Source organism: Littorina saxatilis, linkage group LG3, assembly GCF_037325665.1.
Source record: "Littorina saxatilis isolate snail1 linkage group LG3, US_GU_Lsax_2.0, whole genome shotgun sequence".
NCBI lineage: Eukaryota > Metazoa > Mollusca > Gastropoda > Littorinimorpha > Littorinidae > Littorina > Littorina saxatilis.
The window spans coordinates 28,149,587-28,171,257 of NC_090247.1; the positions used below are offsets into that span (position 1 = coordinate 28,149,587).

A 21,671-nucleotide genomic window follows, 5' to 3' on the forward strand; every position below is an offset into this window, starting at 1 on the left:
AATTGTTACACAGTGTACCCCCACCCCCCATTCAAGACTTCCCCTGTTTAAGACATTGCTTTTTCATATACCTTATTCGTGACCTGTGAAAAAGGGTATACGTTTTTGTGCCAGTCCAAGGGTTGCCATTTCTAGAACGAGGCAGCTCGTTTAAGCCCGTCCTTACGGAAATGCGGCGCTTTGTTGGAAATCATCAAATGAGGTTTCGGGAAATCCCGATTATTCCAACTCTGCCCCGGATTCTTACTTTGCGCCCAACAGGTAATGTCCAGAGTGCTCCCCCCTCTTCTTCCATAGGTGCCACAAGTTTTGGGAACGAAAGCTAAAAAGTTTGTCACAGAGTGATTGTGTCAGTGTCGAGAAGAGCATAGCATTGTTAATCAATATTGGAAGCAGAATGTTAGCACGGAGGAACACCTTTTTCACTGGATAGAGAGAATAGTGAGACAGGAAATGAAACATCGTAACGTTCTCTCTCTCTCTCTTACTCTGAGCACAGGCGGAAGGTATCGTTCACTGGACCACCACTATCATAGAAAGACGATACCTTCCGCCTGTGCTCTGAGTCTCTCGCTCTTTCTTACTGAGTCTCTCTCTCTCTTTCTTACTCTGAGTCTCTCTCTCTCTTTCTCTCGATCACTCTCTCTCTCTCTCTCTCTCTCTCTCTCTCTCTCTCTCTCTCTCTCTCTAAAAATGTGTTAAAAACCCTCTGAGTCTGAGTAGTTCGCCTTTTGTCGTCTTGATTTACCACACTTCGTATTACGTCAAAGATATGTTCTGAACATATTTTTGTTGTACTATTGCTACATGTTCGATTGCTACCAGCTTGTATTTATAATTACCTGCATAGTATGCATTTGATTTTATGAATAACCACATTATGTATACATGCTCTTCATGCCTCATCTTCATCATCATCATTATCATCATCATCATCGTCATATTTATTATCACGTGCTGAAGTTTACCGACCTCCTTGTTGGTTAACTGTTTAACTTTTTATTTTTTAATTTTTTAATTATAATTTATATAATTGTGTGTCTATGCGTCCCAGGGACAGATTGTAAGAAAAGGCGTAGCCTTAAATCTTAATCCTTGTTAAATAAAGTTCAATTCAATTCAATTCAATTCAATTCTCTCTCATCCGCTTTCTCATTACTGTGTCTGCCTACAGACAAATCTGGTTCATGTCACTTTTCTATTATTTATAATTTTCATTTTGTTACAGAGTAGCTCCCCTCAGGGCGAGGATGATAGAATTACGCACGGATCACCCTCGGCCTCATAAGCTAAACATTAATTTGTCATTATCTCTGTCTGCCGAAAATAAATCAGGTGTTCTTGTTGGCTGATGATTGTGAACTTGAACCTGAAAACTTTATAACTCAGTGATGGTGTGTAGCACTTACAGTCGATGTGGTCATATATATCTTTCAAATGTCCCTTTAAGCTAATTAATCTACAGAGTGAGGAAGATGGAGTAAACAAAAGGATGATTTTTTTTATTTTTTAATTTTTTTTTTAGGATGATCATATTGGTTTATGTACTTTCCAGTGGCTTGCACACATACTGTTTGGGCAACCTCAGGCATATATTATATGAGGACAGGCACAATACTGAGCAACGAAATGCTGACATGAGCATCAAAAATAAAAAATGCTCAGATGGAAAAGTCTATGATTGTAATGGGAGCTAAAACACAGCTGTTCCGGAAATAAAAGTCAAAACATAATTGCCTTCATGTCTCTTTCCTTTATTGATCGTCAATCATAGGTATGCATGGACAATGATGTAAGTACTTGGTGGACACCAACTGCAAGATATTTCTATCAAGTTAAAACTTTTGGAATCTTTGATTTTGTCTAGTGTTTGAGTTACATTTTATCCATAAAATCCAGCCAGACAGCACCTACATTTTGTGTAAATCAATTGAGCAAGAAATAGTTGTTGTGAAGACACCATTACTTACATCATTTGGCAAGTCCATCACTTTTTTACAAGAACAAGATTAGGCAGCATTGTAATGCTGCTGATTTAATTGATCACCTTTCTGGTAGACCATGCAACACAACTGAAAACAAAAGTGAAGGCCTGAAAATAATATGGCAAGTGAATCAGATGTAGCGTAAGTTATGAAGACACCAAGCGTAAGTTATGAAGACACCAAAATTGTGAAGTCTGTTATGCTTGAATTCTAGTACTCTTGAAATCTAGTCTGGTGTGTAAGAGGTTCCTGATACAGTTTGAAATGATCAAATCATACTTGAATATTCAACAATGGCAAATATTCACAGTTACAGGCAAAGTCTGAAAATTATTACGTAAGTTATTTTTGACACCTGAATTGTTGTGTCCAACATTACCAACATCATCAATTATCATCGTTTCACAACTGATTATTTTTCTTATTCGCTTGTTTTCTTTTTCTGTTTTCTGTAGAAGATAACATACGTAAACATGTTTTGATTTACATTGTATCTGCCATCTACCACAATGAACTGAATTGCTGATTGCGTTGGTTCGAGTGACACGAAACGAAAATGGTGTCAAGCCACACTATTAAAATGCAGGAAAATGTAACTAAAATTTCACCTTCAGAGCTTTCTTTACAAACTCGAAGAAACTTTAAGTCAATCACAAAAATATCAACTTTGATTCAAGAAAAGGTTAAATTTTCCTGACGTTCGTATTGAAAGACACCAAGAAATGTCGGCAGAGTGGCGAGAATGACGAACGAAATCCACTAAGTTCAGCATCAATTTAAACAAATGCTGGTGATTTTGGATAAAACAGGAACAAAAGTAGTTGCCTGTTGGGTAACTCAGCAAAATCAATTAGGGATCGATGATTCTTGAAGTTCGTCTGTCTGAAAAACTCTTGAGATGTCGTAAGTTTGCGCGAAACGCCGAAGACACGAACAACTTCCAGGTCAAAATACCTCCTCTCAATGCATTGTGGTAAAGGTGAAGGCCATTTATTCATAATCTGTGGAAATTTCCGCAGTGCATTGAGTCGATTGACATTCGTTCGTGTGCCTGTGTCGACTTCGCGTTAGATTTTGGAAGTGCAAAAACGTAAGTAACGCAGTGACGCAAAACGTCGGATATTGCCTTTCACACATTCTTTCACAACCCTAGGTCTTCTGATTGCTTTTATTTGTGCTAGATTGTGTCATTTTATTCAGTAACTTCCAATTATCAGTGGAAATATCAAGTTGCATGTGAAAGATATGATGATGGTATGGACTTAGATCAGCGTGTGAAGTGAGACACGAAGCATTACTTACAGAATGCAATTTTTTCGTCCACGCTAACGACACATTATACGGTAAAGAAAGAAAATGAGCATATCTAATTGTTAAATACACTTAGTTTGACCAAAATAAATACAAACATGACACTACAAACTGCTTCACTTACCATTGTGCTTTCTCAAACAAGATCACTCATTTTTGTCAGGTTTCAGTGGCCATTTTAAGTTGTATTTTCAATGGAAAATAATCAAAAACAAAATAACCATCAACAGAAAAAATAATCTGTAAAATGATATTAATTCTTTATTCTCTCTTTAATCACAATACAACAACATTAACAACCAGAAGAAAACAGTTCTTTGCAAAAAAAAATCCAGAAAGTGGCTACCATTCATTTTGTACTTTTTGCTCAGTATTGTGCCTGACCTCATATATATATCTGACTTTTTTCTCCCCAGTTTCCAACATGAGTCCAAGAATGCATTCAGAAACATTGATGCAATTATATGTAAACTAGATCTGTTATAACTATGTTCAGGTTACCCCAGCGTTAAGTCATGCAGACTTCACACACCATGGGAAATACTCAGCTCGCTTCTGTGATGGGCACCCGTCTTGTGCACCTTGTACTTATGTTGACGTTGCTGACGTCGGCGCTGTACAGCTTACCGTTTGCTGCGGCTGCAGACAGTACCAGTCTTCCCAAGCTCCTCCTTATTTCTTTTGACGGCTTCGGATGGAACTACTTTAGCAAACTCCCATGGTCAAAGCTTCCGAACTTTCAAGCCTTCATCAACAAGGGAGTGCAGGTGCGATGGGTGGAGAACGTTTTCCCGACTGTGACTCGACCAAACCACATGAGCATGGTGAGTGGCTTGTATGTGGAGAGTCACGGAATTGTTGCTAACGAGTTCTACGATCCTGCACTGAAGGCTACAATACCTGATGAAGGAAGCCTTCAAGAGAATGACTCGGCCTGGGTAGACGTGGGAGCAGAGCCCATCTGGATTACCAACTCGAAAGCCGGCCAGGGAAGACGTTCCGGCACCATGTACTGGCCATGTTCAGATGCCAAAATTAAGAATCGATTGCCAGAAAAAATGAAGAGGGGAGGCTGGAATGTAACAGAGGAAGAGAAGACGCCAAAACAGCGAATCGACTGGGTTTTTGATTGGCTGACGCAGGAAACCGAACCTGTCAATTTTGCTGCAGTGTACTTTGGCGAACCTGATGAAATTTCCCACAAGCACGGCCCTGATTCACAAGAAGTGTTAGACGCCATCGTTTCTCGTGATGTCATCGTGGGGCAAATTTTGAGGAAGATAAAAGAGAAGAAACTGGAAGAGAAGCTAAATGTGATCATCACGGCTGACCATGGACACGCCCCAATCTACCGTCAGACCATGATCAACATTGATCTTCTGATTGAGCCCCCATGGTACACTAGCTACCAGTCCATGAGATTCGGGACGCCCATGATCATGCTGTTTCCAAAAGGTGATGAGTGGAACTCTTTGGTCTGTCTTTGATTTTACTTTATAGTGGTGATCAACAGGTTGTGGTGATCAACAGGTTGTGGTGATCAACAGGTTGTGGTGATCAACAGGTTGTGGTGATCAACAGGTTGTGGTGATCAACAGGTTGTGTTGATGTGAATGCAACCATGTATCCTGTTTGCCGTACCTTGTACATGACCAGATCTATTTTTCAGCTATTTTAAAACAAAATGTCAGGGGGCGTTGTTTTTTTAAAATTCACAAGAACTGTTCAACGCCATCGTTGCTGCTCGTGAGAAACACTAAGGGGTGGGGGGGGGGGGGGGGGGTGGGGGTTAAGGATGAGGGCAGGTAAGCTTTTAAGCTTTTGTTACAATTTAATGATCTCATCCCTGTGTCTGTCTATCAACATGTATATATTTGCAGGTGATTCGTACGAGAAGATTGTTACTGGTTTGAAAGATCGCATTAACCTGCATGTGGAGACAAGCAGTAATAGCCCGGATCTACTGGATCTGCACTACTCTCTCAATCGCCGCATCGCTCCTATTGTGCTCTATGCTGAACCAGGTTGGGTCATTGGAACTAACAACACAAACTTCACCGATGGAAGTAAGTGTGTTTTGGAGTTTTGTGTTAGACAAAGACATTGAGACTAAAAAGGTTTTAATCTGGGGTTTTTTCCCGACAGAATGAACTGGAAAATATTTAAGGCATCTTCCTTCCCATAGAAATGAGCATGTTAACTATCACAGTCTTTCTAAGCTTTCAGATAGATATGCATGTACCTGGTAGTGGTACATAAATAGTTTAAGTCAAATGGAGAGAGGAAATTGAGTGCCCTTTCATTGAGTATTTGACAATTTATGTCGTCCCAGGCCTTTAAACCCAGGGCAGAGTTTCATTTACTAGTGCGCCCTGCGCCATTGGCACATTAATTCTGAAAATGTTCCATCACAATTCCCTTCAGTGCGTCAAAGGGCGCATTGAGATTACGTACCACTGCGCCACCAAATGTACACTTTACATCGGATTAAACACACACACACACACACACACACACACACACACACACACACACACACACACACACACACAGATAACACGATATAGCGGCTAATTCTCAGATGGCACCAATGACCATATTGCATCCTTTTGCATCTTTGGTCAAAACGCGTACAGGCCTCTTTGTAGCTTCTTGCCTTCGACTATGTCCCATCAGAATTTGGTTGAGGGGGACAAATGTCCCATTGCCTTTTTCTCCCAGGCTAAACCCTGCCAGGGTTTCAGGTTTCGCCTGGAAGAAAAAGACAACGGGACATTTGTCCCCCTAAACCAAATTCTGATGGGACATTACATAGTCGAAGGCAAAAAGGGCAAAGCAGGAAAATGCTTTTATCGAAAGATGCAGAATAGTTCTTTTTGGTGCCATATGTTGATGTGCGAATGTGCCAGTGTATTAGGTTAGTGTGAGAGAGAGAGAGAGAGAGAGAGAGAGAGAGAGAGAGAGAGAGAGAGAGAGAGAGAGAGAGAGAGAGAGAGAGAGAGAGAGAGAGAGAGAGAGAGAGAGAGAAGAGAGAGAGAGAGAGAGAGAGAAAAAAAAACGAGAGAGAGAGAGAGAGAGAGAGAGAGAGAGAGAGAGAGAGAGAGAAACAAGAAAAACAAATAGAAGCAAGTTGTTCGACGCCATCTGCTTCTGTCGTTTCAATGCAAACATCTCCTGAGGTTGATGGGAGAGGCAGTTGAAAGGATATCTTTCCTTGACCGGGAAGTAACTTTACTTTTTTCTTTGGAGGCATTGCTTTTTTATGTGGGTCAGTGTTTTGATGATACCGCTTGTGTTGACAGTTTCCACAGAGGTAAACGCGCAAGCACAGATCGGTCTCGCACAGATAGTTCGCAGGATTGGTTGAATACTAATGAATTACGTTTTAAAAGCCAATCACAGCGCGTTTCATAAACTCGCAAGTTGCTCGGCTTGGCGCTCGTTTTTGCTTAAGTCTTTTCGAACACTATACTACCGTGAATAGGGTGCATGGGGTGGCACAGTGGTAGGTAATCTCAGTGCGCCCTTTGACGCACTGAAGGGAATTCCAATGGGACATTTTGAGATGTTATGCGCCAATGGCGCAAGGCACACTAGTAAATGAAACCTATTACGGACACTAAATTACTACTGTAGACAGGTTTCACAGTCTTCAGAGTCGGGTATGTCCCTGACTTTGATATTAAATAAAATGTTTCGTTTTGTTTAGTCGTGAATTTTCACTGGTCTGTGTCGAATGTCTTCGGAATTTACATATGAAAAATAAACTTTGATCGAATTTAAGTCAAGTTTGTATTCCCCACCAGCGAAAAAGGTAGGTCGGTCGTGAGAAATGAGACAGACACGATTTCCCTTTTTAGCCACATTGCAATAGACAAAGGCACCAGTACAAAAACACACAAAGAAATCCAGTGAAAAGTACATTAGAAACCAAAGAACAGAGATAGATGAACACACTTAGTTAAAAAAAACAATGAATGTGTTTATGTTTAGTCGATACAATCGCATGTGAAGTAAACGGTCTTTTTTCTAAATGTGTCTGTCTCAAAAACGTTAATTACAAATCTGTTCAGTTGGAATGGCTGTTAAAAGGTTTGGACGTAACATGCTTTTAATAAGTAGCAATTTCCATCAAATCACGACATGAAAGGCTAACTACGGCTTATTCTACTTGCGCTTGGTCATTTTGTCACTCGGGCAAGGTGTCTGTCTCATTTTTTCTCACGACCGCCCTGCAGACAAATCGTCTGCTATAACCGCCATACACAGCAAATTGTCATGATGCAACCAATTTTACACTTCCTATCCGTTGTCAGGCAGATAATCAACTGGCTGACTAAAGAATTTTTCGGCATGTGTTTATTTCAGAGCACGTTATTTACTGTCTAGTAACTCGGGCAAGGTGTCTGTCTCATTTTTTCTCACGACCGCCCTGCAGACAAATCGTCTGCTATAACCGCCATACACAGCAAATTGTCATGATGCAACCAATTTTACACTTCCTATCCGTTGTCAGGCAGATGATCAACTGGCTGACTAAAGAATTTTTCGGCATGTGTTTATTTCAGAGCACGTTATTTACTGTCTAGTCACTCGGGCAAGGTGTCTGTCTCATTTTTTCTCACGACCGTCCTGAAGACAAATCGTCTGCTATGACCGCCATACACAGCAAATTGCCATGATGCGACCAATTTTATACTTCCTATCCGTTGTCAGGCAGATGATCAACTGGCTGACTAAAGAATTTTTCGGCATGTGTTTATTTCAGAGCACGTTATTTACTGTCTGTCTCTGAAAACCTTGAATTCTCTCGACCGCCCGGCACTATTGACGGTCATTTCTTACCAAATGTTAAGCAGATTCATTTGTAAAATAACAACATTCAGTGACTGTGTCTGATCAACGCCAGTGTTTTTTTTTCAATCCTTGAATGCACTGCATTGTGAATGTTGTGGTCAAGTGAGAGTTTTATAGACATCGCCGTACGTTTTTCAACACTTTGATGACGTCAGACAGCAGATTGAAAACGTTCCAACTTGGAAAGAGAGCCAGTCACGATCATATAATCGTAGGGAATCAATAGTTGCTTTGTTTATTAACTTTCAAGTGCTTTTATAAGTTTGATTTTTGTCATTGTTATTGTTGCATATGTGCGTGCGTACGTGCGCGCGCGCCTGTCAGTGTGGAAGAGTGTAGGGTAAGTGTATCCAATTCCGACCGACTTCGGGGATACCTAAATCCGACCGATTTTCCAAGTCACTAATGATGAGGTTCACACGTCATCCCAACAGAAAGAATGCCATTCATACAAGGGCCATTCATGAACGGTTGATGACGCGACGTCACGAACCAATCGTTTCGTCACGAGAGTTAATTGCGTCATCTGCACCGCGGCGCGAAATGTGCCTTCGCCATACGTTTCTTGCAAAGGGTGAGATAATTTGATGAACAGAGTTGTGTTTCTTTTACATGGATGTTAATAAGTGTTTTTGGAAGAATAATGTTATGGTTCTGACTAAATCTCATTGTACTTTTTAATCGAAAAGGGGAAAATCTTATCAGTCGTGATTAGATACCCAGTTTTTGAGAGAGTATTTAAATCCGACAACAACGCAGATAATACAAAACGCTGCACAAAATCCCAGTAAAACCATTCATTGTTTACGTTTATGACTTGAAAAAAGCATATGAACAAGGAAACATATCAGATTATGTATTATCTAGCTGTGTGTGTGTGTGTGTGTGTGCGTGCGGCCGAGCGTTGCGCGCACGTGTTCGTTTGTGTGTGTGTGCGTGCGTGCGTGCGTGCGTGTGTGTGTGTGTGTGTGTGTGTAAGCGTGCGCGCGAGCGTTGTGCGCACGTGTTCGTTTGTGTTAGCTTATGTGTGTGTGTGTGTGTGTGTGTGAGTGTTGATGCGTGAGTGTTGATGCGTGCGTACTTGCATGTCACTGTGCGTGCGAGAGGGGTTGGGTTTTCTTATGTGTGCAGAGTAGTTGTTGTAGAAAATGCAAGACATTAAGGTTCAGTCTGTAGTGGATATACTGGGACAGCGTCCATGTACTATGCCACAGTTCAGTCTGTAGTGGATATACTGGGACTGCGTCCAGGTACTATGCCACAGTTCAGTCAGTAGTGGATATACTAGGACTGCGTTAAGGTACTCTGCCACAGTCTTTGATGACGTCATTTCCGTTTTTGTGATAGTTGAGGCGGACCTGTTAAGTAATCTTTGATTAAGTCGGGACTTTGATATATTGCATTTGAGCCAGGTAGCTTGAAAATAAGTGAATTAGTTCGCTCATTAAAATTGTCATCAAAAACGAATATTTCATTACAGATTCAAACACTACTGCATTGTACTTCTTATCTTCTCCTGATTTAAAATATATATACATATGTTATGTTTACTTTAAAAACGCGTTCAGAATTAAAGAAAACAGGTTGAGTATGCTTCGCGGAGATGAGTGTGATCCGTGACGGTTTTCGGGTATGGTTAGCCGAGACTATCTGAATTTAGTCTCGCCGATCGGACTGTTTTATTTTTTAGTTTATCCTTCAATTTGATGCCTATAGATTGACTACATGTTTTTATATCGCTTTACGCGACTTGTTTTACATTTCGTCAAGTTATGAAATGTATTATAAAATTTGGTACATAACATTCTAAAAATTGCAAATAACAATAACACTTTTGATTACAGATTCAAAAGTTATTGCATTGTATCCTTTGGATTTCCTGGATCCCAATGTATAAACAGATATGTCATGCTTAGTGTGAAAATCTGCTCAAATGAAAAAAATCGCCCGTTTTGTTCATATGCTTCGCGGAGGCAACCCGTCTCGGTCTTCTGGTTTCGGCTAGCCAAATCTCACTAGCATTGTTAATGACTCGTCCCTGATTCCAATGTTGATCTTTTAGTTTCAAACCAACTTAATGTTTTATTATCGCTTCACATGACTTGTTCTGGGGTTTTTTTTTCGCTGTCATGATGTCACCATTTAGAGGGTAGGGTTACATTTTCAGGTATTTATTCCCCAAGAATATGCAAAAAAAATTCCAAACTCGTTTTTTTCTATTGGTCAATGATTCTACTTTTTTTTTAAAGTGAGAAATGGAGTGCAATTAACATTGTTACTTTTGAAGGTATGCTCATGACGTGCATCACAGCGAAATAGCAGTTCAGAAGAACGGAATTCCCATAATTAGTCCTTATTTGCTGCTTTTTTCACTGAGCTCGGAAATGATATTTTGCTTGCATTGTTATTGCTTAATTTATTAAAGCCTCTGGACAATATTCTTTGAATAAATCGTTACCCAATTCTGTTTACGTCTATCCCTTTGTTTGATAGAGTACTGTAACAAGCTATCACATTATGTCGACAAGAATGCGTCTCCATACAAGTTTTTGTCTTGATTCCATCCAGGAGGATGTAAGGCTTTAATAAAAACACTATTTCAAAGATCTCCGTCAAGATTGATTTTGTTGAAAAAAAAGGAAGTCTGTGATTGAAGATTGTGAAACCTGCCTGTAGTGATATGCTAAAACACACTTCCATTTGGACATACATGTATATATATGACTAGAGGAATACTCGGCTTCGCCGGGGTGAATCGCGAGACAGAGACAGACAGCGTGGCGGTTCACCACAATCACCTTTGAAGGCGAAGTCCTGTCAAACGGGATTGAGAATTTTAGTGCTTATTTCTTAGCCCTATATTATCTGCTGTGGCTTCTCAAATGCCAGAACATACAGACAGACAAAAGCCGCTAGACCACATCACAAACAGAACTCTACAATACACAGGTTTTTGCCCACACACACACACACAAACACACACACACACAGAGAAGCCGTATATATATATGCATATCTGTATCTATAAATATATAGAGATAGGTGAGAGTGTATTTTTCGCGTGGCTATAAATTGATTCGACCTTTTCACTTTGACAGTAAGAACAACTTACGGGTGCAAGGGAAGCGTTGTGGACAGCGCAGTGGTCAGCGCAGTGACATTCTAAAAATAGTAATAGTAACTTACAAACGGGAAAGCCACACGAAGGAAGGGAGATAAACGCCAAACACTGGAGAAGATAAGGAAGAGTTACTTATAATGGTGAAATGAACACAAAAACCAAAATCAGTTCAGCGCTGCGCGCTGAGAGCACGTGTTGAAATATCTCATCGATGATATTGTGTCCGGGGTGTAGCTGAATACGGTGTCCAAATTTGAAAAAGATCCAGCGAGAACTTTGGCGTTGTGATGTGGTGTAGCGGCTTTGGTGTGTCGGTATGGGGGCCCGGGTAGCTGAGGTGGAACCAAAATCGGTTCAGCGCTGCGCGCTGAGAGCACATATTGAAATATCTCATCGATGAGGTTGTGTCCGGGGTCTCTCTGAATAAGCCCACCAAATTTGAAGCAGATCCATCGAGAACTTTGGCCGTGCATCGCGAAGACACAGATACACAGACACACACACAGATACACAGACACACACACAGACACAAGTCGTATATATATATGAAAACAGACAAACTTTGGTGGTTCCAGAGAGTTTCATGAAGTCAGTGACTGGCAATAGCTGGATTTTGAGCATCATTTGTTTGACAGTAGTGACTTTGATCTGTCTTCTGAAGAGACATTTCACTTTCGTTTTAGCATATCATGGTTTCTTATTTTGACATTCAACTCTTCTTGTTTCAGACGGGAATCATGGATGGGACCCAAGATACGCTCCCCTTATGTATCCCTTCTTCATAGCTATGGGGCCAGCTTTCAAAAAGGGCGTGCGAAACGCTGAACCGTTCCACATCGTTGACATCTATCCACTAATGTGTCACATCTTGGGACTGACTCCAGCACCTAACAACGGGTCCCTCGACAACACGGCTCACATCCTGTCTTCTCGTCCTTCTGACCAGTCACACACATCGGGATACCACTTGACAGGGGGTAGGTTTCGAGGTGGAATACGTGCAGTATTGCTTGTGAAGTCTAATTGATCCCTTACACCTGAAGCAGGTGCATGACCCCGCGGCAGGCAATATTAAATGTTTCTCGGGCATAATGAATCATGTTAATTTTGGGGACTAAAGATGTTTAGCCAATTACGTAGTGTTGATTTGGGGTATGTGTCCAAGTGGAGGGAGACCGGCACGGTTGGCCTAGTGGTAAGGCGTCCGCCCCGTGATCGGGAGGTCGTGGGTTCGAACCCCGGCCGGGTCATACCTAAGATTTTAAAATTGGCAATCTAGTGGCTGCTCCGCCTGGCGTCTGGCATTATGGGGTTTAGTGCTATGACTGGTTGGTCCGGTGTCAGAATAATGTGACTGGGTGAGACATGAAGCCGGTGCTGCGACTTCTGTCTTGTGTGTGGCGCACGTTATATGTCAAAGCAGCACCGCCCTGATATGGCCCTTCGTGGTCGGCTGGGCGTTAAGCAAACAAACAAACAAACAAGCAAACAAAGCAAGTGGAGGGATGATCTTATCCCATGTAAAAACCTGGCCAGATCTGAGATGGTGAGACGAATCGTTTTTCATGGGAAGGAGAGTGCCTGTAAGAAATGTCTTCATCTTGTTTCAGTTGCCATCGGACTCCTTGTCCTGATTCTTGCCGTCGTCATCATTGTTGTCATCATCAGATACGTGAGAAAAAACAACAGAAATGTGACGGCAGCCTACAAACGCCCCTACACGAAGGCTGGATCTGTAGAGGATTTGATGACGGATGGCATGGTCGTTCTTAGCGATGAGGAATTGTAAATTTGTGTGTGTGTGTGTGAGTGTGTGTGTGTGTGTGTACCTTTGTGTATATATATAAGAGTTGAGGCATTGCAGCAACAAAAAAAGAGTGTGTAAATGTGTGTGTGTGTGTGCGTTATAATTGTGTATGCCTTCCCACATAATTGTATAATGTGTCCTAAGAACTGAAGGAGCTGAACAACATTAGCAGTGGTAACCTCAAACCAGACTTAGACACATAGCAAAAACCAACACCCTGGATGCTCTTTGTGCCAAATTGGATTTTTGGTGAATTGATTTCCAAAAGCCACTTGTTGCTTTTTAAGGAAATAAATGTATACAGTAGTACCTGCCATATCCGGTCCCCCATTAGTCATTGCAAAGGTGACCGCAAATATCAGGTGGCCGTTCATTACAGGCCCCCTCCTCCTCCAAAAAAAAACCAAAAACACGATCAAGTTTTCATGAAGAAAAGAAAGCGATCATCCACGAGCCGCCGATTCATTGTCTCTGTTAGTTTTGCTTTCGTTTATACATCTTAATTATTTGCGTGTTTAACTCGATCGTCCTGGCTAAGCTATTGTTTCGTATGTTTCTATGTGTGTTGTTTGGATTATTATATATGTATTTGAGTGTCAGATAAACAAGTGTTTCAAACTCACATCAGCTGTGATCGATCCGGAAGTGACTGCCGTAAATGTACATGTATGCGCATGTCTGTATTTACAGTTTGCGCATGCGTAAGTATTCATGTCGTCTGCTCGTGCTGTGCCGTCTGTCCAAGCTCAACGGAGAAACACAAAGCACGTTCTTGCAGAATCCGGCCCGCGAAAGTGACAAGTGGCCGCTCCTGTCGAGTAAGAGGGGCACCTTAAGGCAAAAATCAGTGACCGTTGACCGCGTCAGACAGGTTAACGGCCATTAAGAGTCAATTATAGAAGGAAAACTCATTAGTCATGGGAAAGCTGGCCGCTCCGGGCAGGTTCACGCCCACGAAAGGGCCGGAAATGGAAGGGACTACTGTACATTGAAACAAAATTCCACCTTTGCACAGGTACCTGTCAGAATGTTGATTTTTTTTCTATGCTTCCAAGTGGAGAGATTTTTGTTTATCTCATGTAAAATCCTGGCCAGATTTGAGATGGTTAGCTGAATTGTTTTCACGGGAAAGAGTGTACGTGCCTTTAATGTACAATAATCTAGGTTGAAATGTAAGTATTTGGCTCGTAGTCGGCTCATCACTTGCCTGGGAAGTAACAGGGAACGAATCGATTTAAAAAGGTTTGGATATTTGTTGTTGAGCAGATGGTCACAATTAAATCGCCATGCTCAGTCCTGATGTCAAAACCATATTGGTTTATACATCCTGTGAAACATATCAATACCATGTACAACTTTCAGTTTTGGGAAATGTCTAAATGGTGCTTTGTATGTCCTTGTGGTAATAGCTAGATAAGAACTGGCCTTGTATATTTTGCCAAATCACAGCCTTTATATTTGTGAGGTGGATTGATTGATGTTGATATTCCTTGTTTTAGATCTCATCAACAAAGGAGGTTATCACTGAAGAGCCTTTTCGATTCTTCTTCACTTTTTGTTAAAACCACCCAAGCGAAAAATCACCACAGTGGGGAATAATAATGATAATCATGTCAATTTTTATTTTACAAAATGCTTCCTTGCACACAAAAAAAGTCTTTAAATGCATATATAAACTGTTGCGCATAAGTCTACAAATATACCCCCCGCGGGTTAGGGGGAAGAATTTACCCGATGCTCCCCAGCATGTCGTAAGAGACGACTAACGGATTCTGTTTCTCCTTTTACCCTTGTTAAGTGTTTCTTGTATAGAATATAGTCAATGTTTGTGAAGATTTTAGTCAAGCAGTATGTAAGAAATGTTAAGTCCTTTGTACTGGAAACTTGCATTCTCCCAGTAAGGTAATATATTGTACTACGTTGCAAGCCCCTGGAGCAATTTTTTGATTAGTGCTTTTGTGAACAAGAAACAATTAACAAGTGGCTCTATCCCATCTCCCCCCTTTCCCCGTCGCGATATAACCTTGAACGGTTGAAAACGACGTTAAACACCAAATAAAAAAAGGAAAGAAAAGTCTACAAATATACCAAATTAAGAAAATGATTGGACAAAAAGCATTTGTTTTCCATGTGACGTGCAGGCAGTTTTGTATCAATAAATGTGAGGAAGACATTTGCATGGTCATTTGTGAATTATTGTTGGGTGTGTCTTAACTAGGGTTCCACTGCACAGATTTGGCAGAGGAATGTGTTCTTGGCAACACTGTGTCAGGTCATTTGTATCAGCCATTATGATCTTGGTGATGATAAAAGAATAAGGTGGTTGTAATCAATACAAGTTGTTGCCATATCTTCTTCAAATTAATTCACTGTCCACCAGAGCTGACCAAACTGCTACTCTTATAAGTTTTTTTACATTTTTATATTTTTTAAACGTATGTGGTTGATTGTGTTCTACCTGCGATGACCAACAGTAATTTACAACTGGTTCTTTGCTGTGTTTTTTGGTTGTTTTGTTTGCTTGGTTGTTACACCCCCGGTATAGGGGTGTGTATAGGATTCGGTCGATGTGTTTGTTTGTTTGTTTGTTTGTGTGTTTGTGTTCGCATATAGATCTCAAGAATGAACGGACCGATCGTCACCAAACTTGGTGAACAGGTTCTATACATTCCTGAGACGGTCCTTACAAAAATTGGGACCAGTCAAACACACGGTTAGGGAGTTATTGGTGGATTAAGATTCTACAAGGACTTATAGAGGGACATATTAATGGTCAAAGGGAAATAACCTTCTCAGTTGGTGGCAGTGAGAATGGTTATTTCCCTTTGACCAACGGGGGGGTGTTTTTCCTACCTCGGAGGAATTTCTTGTTTTGTTTGCTTTTTGCTTGTTCCTCTTTTGAAAGGTATACTTGTTTGTGAATGTCTTTCACATTTGTATTACCCTATTTCAAAATCGTTCTTGCAGCAACTGTTAAATTTGAAGTTGAATGTGAAGGATCCAGTTTATGTTTTGGCTGAATTCATAGTTTGACTTTTTGCAATGGTTTAATTATTGAATGATTTAGTTATAGACGCCAAAACAATGTGTATGTTGGCGGAATTTAAAAAAAGCAAAAACTTTCATTTGATTTGTTAAAATTGTAATCCATGAGGTGTGTATGTTTGGTTTGTAGGTTCTGTAACATTTTATTCTCAGCAAAATGTATTATTGCGCTTACCTGTATCATTTAGATATATATCAGATGAATTTTTTTTTCTCACAAATATACATATGATTTTCATGGTGCCAATGGGAGGCAATATTGATGCATCTATTCTTGACTGAACTTGGCTTCAACATTCCAATAGTGATGCAGACACACAAAAACATAACAAGTGGCAATGCATATGTGCGGCAGTTAAAAAAAAAAGTCCATGTCACGATTGTGCATTCTGCGTCATATTTTGATATCAGATTGTGCCAGGTGTGTGGGATTATTTGTCCAGGTACAAGTATTTCTTCAATATAATCATGATGCAAAATGTATCTAATTTCTGGTCTTTTTAAAAAAATTTTTTAATCAAAGCCTTTTTACATTTAGTCAAGTTTTGACATAGAGGGGAAATCGAGGCGAGGGTCATGGTGTGTGTGTGTGTGTGTGCGTGTGTGTGTGTGTGTAGAGCGATTCAGACCAAACTACTGGACCGATCTTTATGAAATTTTACATGAGAGTTCCTGGGAATGATATCCCCGGACGTTTTTTTAATTTTTTCGATAAATACTTTTGATGACGTCATATCCGGCTTTTTGTAAAAGTTGAGGCGGCACTGTCACACCCTCATTTTTCAATCAAATTGATTGAAATTTTTGTAGAGCAATCTTCGATGAAGGCCGGACTTCGGAATTGCATTTCAGCTTCGTGGCTTAAAAATTAATTCATGACTTTGGTCATTAAAAATCTGAAAATTGTTATTCGAATGTTTTTTTTATAAAACGATCCAAATTTACGTTCATCTTATTCTTCATCATTTTCTGATTCCAAAAACATATAAATATGTTATATTTGGATTAAAAGCAAGCTCTGAAAATTAAAAATATAAAAATTATGATCAAAATTAAATTTCCGAAATTGATTTAAAAACATTTTCATCTTATTCCTTGTTGGTTCCTGATTCCAAAAACATATAAATATGATATGTTTGGATTAAAAACACGCTCAGAAAGTTAAAACGAAGAGAGGTACAGAAAAGCGTGCTATGCAGCACAGCGAAACCACTACCGCGCTGAACAGGCTCGTCAGTTTCACTCCGTTTTGCACAAGTGCGTTCAGTTTCATTCTGTGAGTTCCACAGCTTGACTAAATGTAGTAATTTCGCCTTACGCGACTTGTTGATTAGTGCTTTTGTGAACAAGAAACAATTAACAAGTGGCTCTATCCCATCTCCCCCCCTTTCCCCGTCGCGATATAACCTTCGTGGTTGAAAACGACGTTAAACACCAAATAAAGAAAGAAAGACCTGTTGGCCAGTTTTAAATATTTGGTAAACTGCAGTGATTTTTGTGTTTACTTGTTACTTCATTTTTGCTGAGAACAGTTTATGTTGATTTTATAGTTACTATTTTGTCATCTCATTTCTTTGATATGTACTACGTTGCAAGCCCCTGGAGCAATTTTTTTATTAGTGCTTTTGTGAACAAGAAACAATTAACAAGTGGCTCTATCCGATCTCCCCCCCTTTCCCCGTCGCGATATAACCTTCGTGGTTGAAAACGACGTTAAACACCAAATAAAGAAAGAAATTTCTTTGATAAGTTTTCAGCACAAGATTTGTCTTGTGGAGGCAGAGGTGTTGTATGTTTGTAAAGATTTTAGTCAAGCAGTATGTAAGAAATGTTAAGTCCTTTGTACTGGAAACTTGCATTCTCCCAGTAAGGTCATATATTGTACTACGTTGCAAGCCCCTGGAGCAATTTTTTGATTAGTGCTTTTGTGAACAAGAAACAATTAAAAAGTGGCTCTATCCCATCTCCCCCCCTTTCCCCGTCGCGATATATCCTTCGTGGTTGAAAACGACGTTAAACACCAAATAAAAAAAATAAAAAATAAAAAGAGGTGTTGTATCAAAAAAGAAGAGAGACTGTTTTGCTGTTACAGTTCCGTAATAGCCCTGAAATATTCCCTGGACAAGTTTGTAAGCCAGCGGTTGATACATTTTCAAAGAAGTGTTTGCATGGTATATATGCCAAGAAGTGCCACTTTTTTTTCCCAGCAATGATATTATGCTGTTCTTTGTTATATTTGTTGTTGCTTATTTGTCTAACTTTCTTGGTGCCAAATGTAGTCCTTGACCACATTGTTGACATGCACATGTTTGCATCCCCCCTGTTTTGCCGACAGCTCCAGCAGATGAGAGCGGGCTTCGCTTCATAAGATCGTAATGTCAAGACTCAATTTGCCCTTTTGTACCGACCTCTTGAGCAGAAGAGAGCGTGCCTTCCTTCGTTAGATCGTTCAGTTAAACTACATGGGAGCTGCACGTTGGACACCATGATTCTGTGCAGGAGACAAAGGGTTAACCTTCACCGGATCACGCATTGGACTACACAGTCCGGATGATGTGGGTTGTGTACGACCCATACTTTCCAAAGAAAGATTCAACGTAAAAAGTATGAGTTGTACACGACCCACGCCATCCGAATAGGAATAAACGTGTTGCCGCCTCTTTGATAAATCATTTCTTAGAACATTGGCTGGATAACACACCAGTCAACTAATGCAACCATGATATGAACCATTGATTTACCGTGCCTTGTTTGTTAATTATGCATAATGATCATGTTACAAGTGTTAATATTCATAATTTTTTAGTTAGAGATTGTTATATATCCCCCCCCGCGGGTTAGGGGGAAGAATTTACCCGATGCTCCCCAGCATGTCGTAAGAGGCGACTAACGGATTCTGTTTCTCCTTTTACCCTTGTTAAGTGTTTCTTGTATAGAATATAGTCAATTTTTGTAAAGATTTTAGTCAAGCAGTATGTAAGAAATGTTAAGTCCTTTGTACTGGAAACTTGCATTCTCCCAGTAAGGTAATATATTATACTACGTTGCAAGCCCCTGGAGCCAATTTTTGATTAGTGCTTTTGTGAACAAGAAACAATTGGCAAGTGGCTCTATCCCATCTCCCCCCTTTCCCCGTCGCGATACATAACCTTCGTGGTTGAAAACGACGTTAAACACCAAATAAAGAAAGATTGTTATATATTTTCTCATTCCATTTTTAAAATGCTTCTTCACAATTATCAGATTATATGAATCATTGATTTACTTGTTTGTGAATAATTATCATGCATAATTATAATGGCATGTTACAAGTGTTGACATTCGGAATTTAGAGTTAGAGATTGTTACATATTTTTTCATTCCATTTTTGAAATGCTTCTTCACAATTATCAGATAATATATTTTTTGTATTTTATAAACTGATTAAGAATTGAAAAAAATTGTTAATGGCAAGTGTTTGTTTTTGTCTGCGGCGGTGAACATGTTTGTGCGTGTGTGTGCTATGTGTGTGTATGTGTGTGTGTAAATAAAATGAAGCCCTGATTAATAAAGATGATCTACAGTCAAAACTGCCCAGGTGACCATCTCTTCATAACAACGCCACCTGCTGTGCATGCATTATATTTAGGACCACACCAAAGAAACCTTAACAAGGTTATTTTCCAATACAATAAATCTTTCCAAAACGACTACCTGTCTATTTGGTCCCTTGGGTGGTCATTACAGACAGGTTCGACTGGACGTGAACGAGGTGAAAAGTATTAAAACTATACCCTGCAGTCTTCACTATTTATATATATTGCATGCTCCCATGGGGTTGCCTTCACGCGGCGGGAGCGTTTAAACAGAGCTACCCCACCCCTTTACTTCTCTTCTTTTGTCTTATTTCTGCCTTACCAGTCCTTTCACCTATATTTCCTTCCAAGAAAACTCTCCCTACTATTCCCTGCAGTTTTCCAATTCTTTTCTTGTTGTCTTTTTTCTACCTGACTGGATCCATCACCTTTATTTCACTTACCAAAAGTCTTCTTTTCCACATCCTTATTTCTCTGCACCCCGCATGTTGTAAGAGGCGACTAACGGATTCTGTTTCTCCTTTTACCCTTGTTAAGTGGTTCTTGTATAGAATATAGTCAATGTTTGTAAAGATTTTAGTCAAGCAGTATGTAAGAAATGTTTAGTCCTTTGTACTGGAAACTTGCATTCTCCCAGTAAGGTCATACAGTCGGAATCGTTTATAACGTAACCGGTTATAACGAATATTGGTCATAACGAACATTTTATTTTTTCCCTGCCAGCGCCGCTGTTCTTAGTTATCACTAAAAACAAACTGGTTATAACGAAACCGGTTATAACGAGAAACTGCTTACAACGTCAACATTTCTTGTTCCCAGACCAGAAAAAGAACCGGTTAGAACGAAACTTATGACGTCAACTTAGGGAAGTAATTCATACAAGATGGCGACTAAATATTGGTTATAACGAACATTTTATTTTTTCCCTGCCAGCAGTGTTCTTAGTTATCACTATAACGAAACCGGGTATAACGAACATTGGTTATAACAAACATTTTATTTTTTCCCTGCCAGCTGTGTTCTTAGTCATCACTAAAAACAAACCGGTTATAACGAAAATGCAAAGCAGAAACAAAGGTATAACTGTTGCAACTTGAATTTATTTGTTCTGTTATAGAGTCACGCTGCAGCTAATTGTCCTTATTCAAATGTATCGTTGCTGATCTGTGTTGACCATTTCATTTTGCGTTCATTTATGGTAAGATTATTATTTAACGACACTATTATTGTAATCCAACTGGATTGCTAGTGTCGCGATAGTTAAGCATTTGTAAACACTGTCAAGTTGTACAGGTTATTTTTGTGCTTCAGTTTGAAAAAAGAATCCATTTTTCCATAAATATGTAGTTCCAAAAGACAAGGATAATTAAATTCATTACAAATGAATTTATTTGAATTGTTTTCACCAGTTTCTATTTGTAAATTGCTTGATAGTTTAAGTAAACATCTAAGCCATTATTTTGTACATCAATTTTTAGACACCAGGTCTTTTGTTGTTGTTTTTGTTGTTTTTGTTATTTCATTGTTACATTCTTGGGTACAAGGTTATGGCCTAATAAACAGATTTGTTGAAGAACAGAATTCGATGTGTGTGTGTGTGTGTGTGTACGTGTGTGTGTGTGTGTATGTGTGTTTATTGTTTCAGGCAAACTTTGGTATTTCTGTTGAAAACGATCTCTCTGCTTAATTATTCATTTATTTGACCGTTGTATAGACCACATAACAGTTGATAATTCCCACTTGAATCTCCAGCTTTCCCTAGGCCTGTTGCATGCCCCATACCCCCCCCCCCTCTCTCTCTCTCTCTCTCTCTCTCTCTCTCTCTCTCTCTCTCTCTCTCTCAGTCTCTCTCTTTCGCCATCTCTCTCTGTCTCTCTCTCTCTCTCTCTGTCTCTCTCTCTCTCACACACTCTCTCCGTGTATCTCTCTCTCTCTCTCTCTCTCTCTCTCTCTCTCTCTCTCTCTCTCTC

General features: G+C 39.9%; 1 protein-coding gene across 3 annotated transcripts; it reads left to right on the plus strand.

Annotated features, from left to right (window-relative positions):
- The first annotated feature begins 28 nt into the window (after positions 1 to 28).
- Positions 29 to 21,012, plus strand: LOC138962056 (bis(5'-adenosyl)-triphosphatase enpp4-like). 3 transcript variants are annotated; one of them, XR_011454388.1, is made up of 6 exons: positions 30 to 441; positions 3,793 to 4,751; positions 5,177 to 5,362; positions 12,003 to 12,251; positions 12,885 to 17,997; positions 18,177 to 21,012. XR_011454388.1 is itself a non-coding variant. In XM_070333761.1 (5 exons), the coding sequence occupies exons 2-5, from the start codon at positions 3,812 to 3,814 to the stop codon at positions 13,061 to 13,063; spliced, it is 1,554 nt and encodes a 517-aa protein (XP_070189862.1). In that variant the 5' UTR covers positions 29 to 329; positions 3,793 to 3,811; the 3' UTR covers positions 13,064 to 18,173. The 3 variants fall into 3 exon arrangements, 2 of the variants coding, with proteins under 2 accessions (XP_070189862.1, XP_070189861.1); XM_070333761.1 differs by lacking the exon at positions 18,177 to 21,012 and having other exon boundaries at positions 29 to 329; positions 12,885 to 18,173; XM_070333760.1 differs by lacking the exon at positions 18,177 to 21,012 and having other exon boundaries at positions 12,885 to 18,173.
- The last annotated feature ends 659 nt before the right edge of the window (positions 21,013 to 21,671 follow it).

Bases quoted from the DNA above. Each gene is read 5' to 3' on its own strand.
- LOC138962056 (XM_070333761.1), top strand. From the start codon at position 3,812: ATGCAGACTTCACACACCATGGGAAATACTCAGCTCGCTTCTGTGATG. The intron at 4,752-5,176 runs GTGATGAGTGGA...ATATATTTGCAG, and splicing joins GATCATGCTGTTTCCAAAAG to GTGATTCGTACGAGAAGATT. The intron at 12,252-12,884 runs GTAGGTTTCGAG...ATCTTGTTTCAG, and splicing joins GGGATACCACTTGACAGGGG to TTGCCATCGGACTCCTTGTC.